Raw genomic sequence first — 9019 nt, 5'->3', positions numbered from 1 at the left:
CCCCACCCCGCCCCCCCTCGCCCCCCCCCCTCGCCCCCCCCTCTCCTCCCCCCCTCGCCCCCCCCCCCCCGACGGTCCGCTAAGGAGGCCGCTGGCGGTGCTGGGGGTGTCCCCTCTGTCTGTGTCTGTGGTGCCGTGGTGGTGGTGGTGGTGCCGTGGTGGTGGTGGTGCCGTGGTGGTGGTGGTGCTGTGGTGGTGGTGCCGTGGTGGTGGTGGTGCCGTGGTGGTGGTGTTGAGATCGCGACGAGTGCCAGGAGCTGCCCGGCGTGTGCAGCCCGGGCCGCTGCGTGGACCAGGAGGGCAGCTACCACTGCCTGTGCCCCAACGGCTACAGGGCCACCCCCGACAGGGGCATGTGCATGGGTGGGTGGCGCGCACGCACGCACGCCTACGCACGCCTACGCACACACACGCACGCCTACGCACGCCTACGTACACACGCGTACGCACCTACACACGCACACACACCTACATGCACACGCGCAGATGTACACACGCGTACGCACCTACACACGCACCTACACACGCACACACATTTGCACGCACACACGCACATCAAGGAGGCTGCTGATGTCTCTGGCAAGGCCGTAGCCATGGAGTCAACATTGGGGGGGACAAAATCTTCCAGGGGGTCTGGGGTCCCCCCCCCCCAGAATTTTTTTTATAAATTTGAAAACTCATTTCCTCTAATTTCCTGCCTAAAATATTTAAAAAAAACACTAACACGTGGGATGGACTTTTATTTCTTCATTTTTTACAATAATGTTTAATCGTGTATTGTATTACATTGCTCTGTTCTTTTTTCATTTTCTTGTTTCATTGTATGTAATGGCAGAGATTAGGGATTCATAAAGTACAACCATAACCACAATCATATTAACAGAAATCTATTTTTTCGTAATATATTGGGGGAGGCATTTTTGAGCATATTTTAATATTAAGGGGGGGATGTGCCCCCCCCCCCCCCCCCCCAGTTATATATTATAACATAGAGGCCTTGGCCTCTGGTGTCGGTCAAGCGGTTTCAAAGGCGGCGCGTCACAGCGACGAGTGGTGAATGCAGGACCCGATGGCCCTGCAAGAGACACCTCATTGGTGTTTGAACATCTTGACAACTCCTGTGTTGTTGCCGAAAGGGGTACAACTTATTATTTTTGGGTGTCATGCTTTTGATGCTGGATGAAAGGCCGCATAGCTATCAACATCATCACCACCACCACCATCACCACCATCATCACCACCATCACCACCAACACCATCATCACCACCATCACCACCATCACCACCATCATCACCATCATCACCACCTCCAACACCACCACCACCATCACCACCACCATCACCACCATCAATACCATCACTACCACCATCACCACCACCACCACCATCACCACTGCCATCACCATCGCCACCACCATCACCATCATCACCAACACCATCACCACCACTATCACCACCACTATCACCACCACCATCACTACCACCATCACTACCACCATCACCACCATCACCACCACCACCACCACACCATCACCACCACCACAATCACCACCACCATCACCACCATCACCACCACCACCATCACCACCATCACCACCACCATCACCACCACCACCATCACCACCATCACCACCACCATCACCACCACCATCATCACCACCATCACCACCACCATCACCACCATCACCACCACCACCATCACCACCACCATCACCACCATCACCACCACCACCACCATCACCACCACCACCATCACCACCATCACCACCACCATCACCACCATCACCACCATCACCACCACCATCATCACCACCATCACCACCATCACCATCACCACCATCACCACCACCACCACCACCACCATCACCACCACCATCACCACCATCACCACCATCACCACCACCACCAGTGACGAATCTTGGCAGGCCGGTCCCTGTCTGTCCCTTGCCGGAGCTCCCCCCCACCCACGCCCCCGGCCCCCACCCCCCCACCCCCCCCACCCCCCCCACCCCCCCCACCCCCCCCACCCCCCGCGTGGCCGCTCACCCCCCTCCTCGCCCCCCCCCCCTCTAGATGTGGACGAGTGTGAGCGGCGTCCGTGCGGCAACGGGACGTGCAAGAACGCCATCGGCTCCTACAACTGCCTCTGCTTCCTGGGCTTCGAGCTCAGCCACAACATCGACTGCGTCGGTACGCGCGTACCTGTGTGTGCGTACGTGTGCGTGTGTGCGTGTACGTGTGTGTGCGTGTGTGTGTGCGTGTGTGTGTACGTGTGTGTGTGTACGTACGTGTGTGTGTGTGCGTGCGTGTGTGATGTGTGTGTGTGTGCGTGTGTGCATGTGTGCGTGTGCGTGTGTGTGTGCGTGCGTACGTGTGCGCGCGTACGTGTGCGTACGTGTGTGCATACATGTGCACGCGTGTGTGTGTGTGCGTACGTGTGCGCGCACGTGTGTGCGTACATGTGTGTGCGTACGTGTGTGCGTGTGTGTGCGTGCGTACGTGTGCGCGCGCACGTGTGTGTGTACGTGTGTGCGTACATGCGTGCATACGTGTTTGCGTGTGTACGTGTGTGTGCGCGTGTGTACGTGTGTACGTGTATGCGCGCGTGCGCGTGTGTGTGTGTGGGGAGCACTAGTGTCGTGGTTAGCGCTACGCTGCGCTACGAACCCGTCGACCCGAGTTCGATTCCCGCTCACGGCCAACACTAGTGACGATTATCTGAACCGGTCCTGGGCCTCCCCTAGGTCGACTCAGCCTTAACATTTGTACCCGGTGAGGTGTGTATACATCAGCACTGGAGAGACAAAGACGGCCGGGCGTGATGCTGGCCACCCATCCCTTTCTGTCGTAACGGCCTTCATAAGTGCTGCTCGCTAACGGCACTCACACGAACAGTCCGTTAAGGCTACACGGGGGATCATGTCAAGATTGGTCTCTGAGCAGTGCCAGGCTGGGTGCACTTCGAGGCCAGTGGGCGGTCAGAGGCAGTCGCCCGCCAACAACAGCGGAGGGCGGATGAGCGATGCTCACAACAACGAGCGGAGCGTCGAGTGGCGGCTTAAACGCGATCTGTAATCAAATCGTGGAAGATATTTTCCCAACGATTTGTTTGTTTTGAAGTTGGAAGTGACTCAGTGAGCTCTAGCACCTCCTGCCCTCACTCCCCGTCTCTCTTCCCCACCCTGGCACCTGCTGCACCCTTCGCCTGGACACCTGTGATAAAGAGCTTTATAGCTTATCGGATTCCTCCAAGTATGAATGAATATTCTGCAATGCGCCACGGTGGCTAGGAGATGTTGACTACCGCGCCTGGTATACAGGAGGTCGTGGGTTCGATCCCGACCGGAGGACCCAGAGAAAAGTCCACGTGACCACGGGGGGAGAGAGAGAGAGACGCAAACTCCAAATATACAGCAGCAGGCGCCAGGGTCGGGATCGAACCCACGACCTCCTGTATACAGGTCGAGGTAGTTAACATCTCCTAGCCACCGTGATGATGATGAGAGAAAGATGAAAACTCCAAATACCCAGCAGCAGGCATCGTCAAGATCGCGATTGAACCCACGTCCTCCTGTAGACCAGGCGAGGTAGTTAACATCTCCTAGCCACCGTGATGATGATGGGACAGAGATGAAAACTCCAAATACACAGCAGCAGGCATCGTCAAGATCGGGATCGAACCCACGACCTCCTGCATACCAGGCGAGGTAGTTAACATCTCCTAGCCACCGTGATGATGATGGGACAGAGATGAAAACTCCAAATACACAGCAGCAGGCATCGTCAAGATCGGGATCGAACCCACGACCTCCTGTACACCAGGCGAGGTAGTTAACATCTCCTAGCCACCGTGATGATGATGAGAGAAAGATGAAAACTCCAAATACACAGCAGCAGGCGTCGTCAAGATCGCGATTGAACCCACGTCCTCCTGTAGACCGGGCGAGGTAGTTAACATCTCCTAGCCACCATGATGATGCTGATGAGAGAGAGAGACACTCAAACTCCAAATACACAGCAGCAGGCGTCGTCAAGATCACGATCGAACCCACGTCCTCCTGCATCCCAACCACCACGGACGGCACCGGATGCGCAGTGACGACCGACTAAGTGGCGATCGGCCCGCGGATTGTGACGACGACGATGAATCTGACCCCCTCCCCATCCCCCCCCCCCTCCCCGTGACAGACGTGGACGAGTGCGTGTCCATGCGTGGCCACGTGTGCCGCAGCGGAGACTGCATCAACACCGTCGGCTCCTTCCAGTGTCACTGCAACGCCGGCTACGAGATGACGCCCGACCGCAAGAGCTGCCGCGGTGAGGGCGTGGTGGTGGAGGTGGTGGTGATGGTGGTGGTTGTGGAGGTGGTGGAGGTGGCGGTGGAGGTGGTGGTGGTGGGGTGGTGGTGGTGGCGTGGTGGTGGTGGTGTGGTGGTGGTGGTGGTGTGGTGGTGGTGGTGGTGTGGTGGTGGTGGTGGTGTGGTGGTGGTGGTGGTGGCGTGGTGGTGGTGGTGGTGGCGTCGTGGTGGTGGTGGTGGTGGCGTGGTGGTGGTGGTGGTGGTGTGGTGGTGGTGATGGTGGTGGTTGTGGAGGTGGTGGAGGTGGCGGTGGAGGTGGTGGTGGTGGTGTGGTGGTGGTGGGGTGGTGGTGGGGTGGTGGTGGGCAGGAAGTGTCTGGGTTCGATTCCCGACTGGGGGCGCATTGATTCCGCGTATAGTGTGTGTGTAGTGTGTGTGTGTAGTGTGTGTAGTGTGTGTGTGTAGTGTGTGTGTGTAGTGTGTGTGCGTGTAGTGTGTGTGTGTGTTGGTCTGTGTATGGTGTCTGTGGGTGGCTGTGTGAGTCCATTGCGATGACGGAGTTGGGCACGCGACGGTGAACGGTGAACGCGACGGTGAACGCCACGGTGAAGGTGACGGTGACGACAACGGTGGACTGGGACGGTGGAGACGATGGTAGACGAGACGGTGAACGCGGCGGTGGACGGTGGACGGTGGACGGTGGACGGTGACCTTGCGCCGTGTCTCCCCAGACGTGAACGAGTGTGTGACCACGCCGGGCGTCTGCTCGCCGGGCTCCTGCCAGAACCTGGAGGGCTCCTTCCGCTGCTTGTGCCCCCCCGGCTACGAGGTGGTGGTGGACGTCTGTAAAGGTGAGCGGTGGTGGTGGTGGCCGTGGAGGTGGTGGTGGTGATGGTGGTAGCAATGGTGGTGGTGGTGGCCGTGGTGGGTGGCGTTGGTGGTGGCGGTGGTAATGGTGGTGGCGGTTATGGCAATGGTGGTGGTGGTGGTGGTAGTGGCGGTGGTGGTGGTGGTGGTGGTAGTGGCGGTGGTGATGATGGTAGTTGTGGTGGTGGTGTGCTCCAAACCCGGCCACACGAGTTTTTGATTCCTGCTCACGGCCAACACTGGTGACGATTATCTCGGCCTCCCTTAGGTTGACTCAGCCTCAAATGAGCACACCGCCGCTCGTGGCGCTGGCCACCCACCCCGCTCTTGCGCCAACGCTGCCCTTGATCGGTTCCCTCTAACGAACGGCACTTGCCCCTCCAGCCTGTGAGCGCTACGCGGGGGGCCTCTGTCTGTGCACCAGAGGTCGCAACCGGGTACCCGATACCCGTACCCTACCCGATACCCGTACCCTACCCGATACCCGACTACCCGTACCCGGCCGGGTACGGGTACGGGTAGCCGTTTGCGACCCTGGTGCGGCCGGGTACGGGTACGGGTAGGCCGTGAGTCACTGGTGAGTCACCGTTTGTCACTCATTTCCCAACGTCTTGTCTCTTCCCACAATTCAAGTTCCTAGAATCAACCCACCCGCGCCTGCAACATGGCTTCATCCCAGAGGTCGCAATCGGGTACCCGATTCCCGTACCCTACCCGTACTCGGCCCGGTATGGGTAGGGTACGGGTACGGGTAGGGAACGGGTACCCGTTTGCGACCCTGGTGCGGCCGGGTACGGGTACGGGTAAGGAATCAAAACCCGTGTGCAACCTCTGTGTGTGCGCCGCGTAGATGTGAACGAGTGCGTGCGGGAGCCGGCCCTCTGCCTCCTGGGCATCTGCGTGAACACGAAGGGCAGCTTCCAGTGCCGCTGTCCGCCGGGCTTCGTCCTCTCGCTCAACGGACGCACGTGCTACGGTGAGAGTCGCCCGCCCATTCACTCGCTCGCTCACTCACTGACCGCTCGCTCACTCGCCGACGACATCGCCCACTCGCTCGCTCATTCACTCGCCGATTCGTTCACTCGCCCACTTGTTCACTCGCCCGCTCGCCCACTCGATCGCCCATTCCCTCACTCGCTCGCCCATTCACTCGCTCGCTCCCCCACTCGCTCGCCCATTCAATCGCTCCCTCGCTCACTCACCATTCTCTCACTGGCTCACTCATTCACACTCTCACTCACCCACTAGCTCACTCGCCCACCCGTTTGCCCGCTCACCTGCCCCGCTCACCACCCGCGTCTCCCGCCAGGCTTGCGCACGTAACCCGACCGCCCCACCCGCTCACCCACTCGCTCATCCACCCACCCACTCGCTCATCCACCCACCCACTCGCTCATCCACCCACCCACTCGCTCATCCACCCACCCACTCGCTCATCCACCCACCCACTCGCTCATCCACCCACCCACTCGCTCATCCACCCACCCACTCGCTCATCCACCCACCCACTCGCTCATCCACCCACCCACTCGCTCACCCACCCACCCACTCGCTCATCCACCCACCCACTCGCTCATCCACCCACCCACTCGCTCATCCACCCACCCACTCGCTCATCCACCCACCCACTCGCTCATCCACCCACCCACTCGCTCATCCACCCACCCACTCGCTCACCCACCCACCCACTCGCTCATCCACCCACCCACTCGCTCATCCACCCACCCACTCGCTCATCCACCCACCCACTCGCTCATCCACCCACCCACTCGCTCATCCACCCACCCACTCGCTCACCCACCCACCCACTCGCTCATCCACCCACCCACTCGCTCATCCACCCACCCACTCGCTCATCCACCCACCCACTCGCTCATCCACCCACCCACTCGCTCATCCACCCGCCCACTCGCTCATCCACCCGCCCACTCGCTCATGCGCTCGCTCACTCACACCATCACCCAGCTATTCAACCAGTCTCTCTCTCGCTCGCTCGCTCACCCCGCTCACCCACTCGCTCATCCACTCACCCGGCTCACTCACTCACCAGCTCACTCACTTGCTCATTCACCCGCTGGCTTGGCTGCATTCTCGCCCGTTCACCGTTCACCCGCTCACCTGCTCACCTGCTCACCCACTCACCTGCTCACCCACTCACTCGCTCACCTGCTCACCCACTCACTCGCTCACCTGCTCACCCACTCACCCACTCACCCACTCACCCGCTCACCCACTCACCCGCTCACCTGCTCATCTGCTCTGCGATCCTCTCTCTCTGTGTGTGTATCATTGCATCTGCGTGTGACCCTCGCTCTGTGTGTGTATCGCGTGCTCTGCGTGTGATCCTCGCTCTGTGTGTGTATCGCGTGATCTGCGTGTGATCCTCGCTCTGTGTGTGTATCGCGTGCTCTGCGTGTGATCCTCGCTCTGTGTGTGTATCGCGTGCTCTGCGTGTGACCCTCGCTCTGTGTGTGTATCGCGTGCTCTGCGTGTGATCCTCGCTCTGTGTGTGTATCGCGTGCTCTGCGTGTGACCCTCGCTCTGTGTGTGTATCGCGTGCTCTGCGTGTGATCCTCGCTCTGTGTGTGTATCGCGTGCTCTGCGTGTGATCCTCGCTCTGTGTGTGTATCGCGTGCTCTGCGTGTGATCCTCGCTCTGTGTGTGTATCGCGTGCTCTGCGTGTGATCCTCGCTCTGTGTGTGTATCGCGTGCTCTGCGTGTGATCCTCGCTCTGTGTGTGTATCGCGTGCTCTGCGTGTGATCCTCGCTCTGTGTGTGTATCGCGTGCTCTGCGTGTGACCCTCGCTCTGTGTGTGTATCGCGTGCTCTGCGTGTGACCGTGGCGTGTCCAGACACCCGCAAGAGCTACTGCTTCACGCGCTTCGAGGAGGGCCGGTGCTCCGTCCCGAAGCCGTTCAACACCTCCAAGGCGCAGTGCTGCTGCAGCGCCATGCCCGGCGAGGGCTGGGGAGACCCCTGCGAGATTTGCCCGCGGCCCGTAGACGGTACGGTACAACGCCTTCCCCCATCCCTCTCCCACCACAGATTCATCATGGCGGGGGCCCGCCCCACCCGTATTTTTTTTTTTATGAAAATTTTTTTTTTTTTAAATACAAAAAAATTCTAAAACATACAAATTATAATAGAAAAGATATAATACCAAAAATAATCTTCTAAATTTTTTTTATAAATATATATATATTTTAAAGTATAACACAAAAAGTATAATACCAAATTTTTTTTTTTTTATTATTATTATAAATATCTTTTTAAAAAAGTGTAACGCAAAAAAGTATAATACCAAAAAAAATTATTTAGGTCAATAATTTTCAAAAAGTTGTAAAAAAAAATAGAAAAAAAACTTTTAAAGGCAATTGGCTGCTCAGGACCCAGCCGGCGGAAGGAATTCCGCTTGGCGGTGCGCCGAAAAATTGGCGAATCCGGTGGCGTGACCACAGCGTTGGGCGGGCGCGGTTCAGAGAGCCGCTTTGCGTGTCTGTGACGAGGTGAGGGAAGTTCAGAGAGTCGCTTTGCGTGTCTGTGACGAGGTGATGGAGGTTCAGAGAGTCGCTTTGCGTGTCTGTGACGAGGTGAGGGAGGTTCAGAGAGTCGCTTTGCGTGTCTGTGACGAGGTGAGGGAAGTTCAGAGAGTCGCTTTGCGTGTCTGTGACGAGGTGATGGAGGTTCAGAGAGTCGCTTTGCGTGTCTGTGACGAGGTGAGGGAGGTTCAGAGAGTCGCTTTGCGTGTCTGTGACGAGATGAGGGAGGATCAGACCCCCAGCATGGAAGTCGCATCAAAGAATGAAGTTGAGAAATTATAAAAATAAAAAAACATGTATTTACTTCGGTGGTGTT

At 58.0% G+C, this 9019-nt stretch overlaps 1 protein-coding gene across 1 annotated transcript in view; it reads left to right on the top strand.

Annotated features, from left to right (window-relative positions):
- Positions 1-237: 237 nt before the first annotated feature.
- The window catches only part of LOC144742279 (fibrillin-2-like), a gene marked incomplete at its 5' end in the record, with an annotated part of 34369 nt that continues 25587 nt past the window's right edge, over positions 238-9019 (top strand). Inside the window, 6 exon segments of the mRNA XM_078624750.1 lie at positions 238-363; positions 2074-2190; positions 4189-4317; positions 5029-5148; positions 6015-6140; positions 8017-8169. Of these exon segments, the coding sequence (XP_078480876.1) occupies positions 238-363; positions 2074-2190; positions 4189-4317; positions 5029-5148; positions 6015-6140; positions 8017-8169 (771 nt within the window).

This window comes from Lampetra planeri, unplaced genomic scaffold (assembly GCF_965212315.1).
Source record: "Lampetra planeri unplaced genomic scaffold, kcLamPlan1.2.h2 scaffold_960, whole genome shotgun sequence".
Classification (NCBI taxonomy): domain Eukaryota; kingdom Metazoa; phylum Chordata; class Hyperoartia; order Petromyzontiformes; family Petromyzontidae; genus Lampetra; species Lampetra planeri.
Note: the sequence above shows the minus strand (reverse complement) of the source record. Positions and strands in the feature narration are given on the sequence as shown.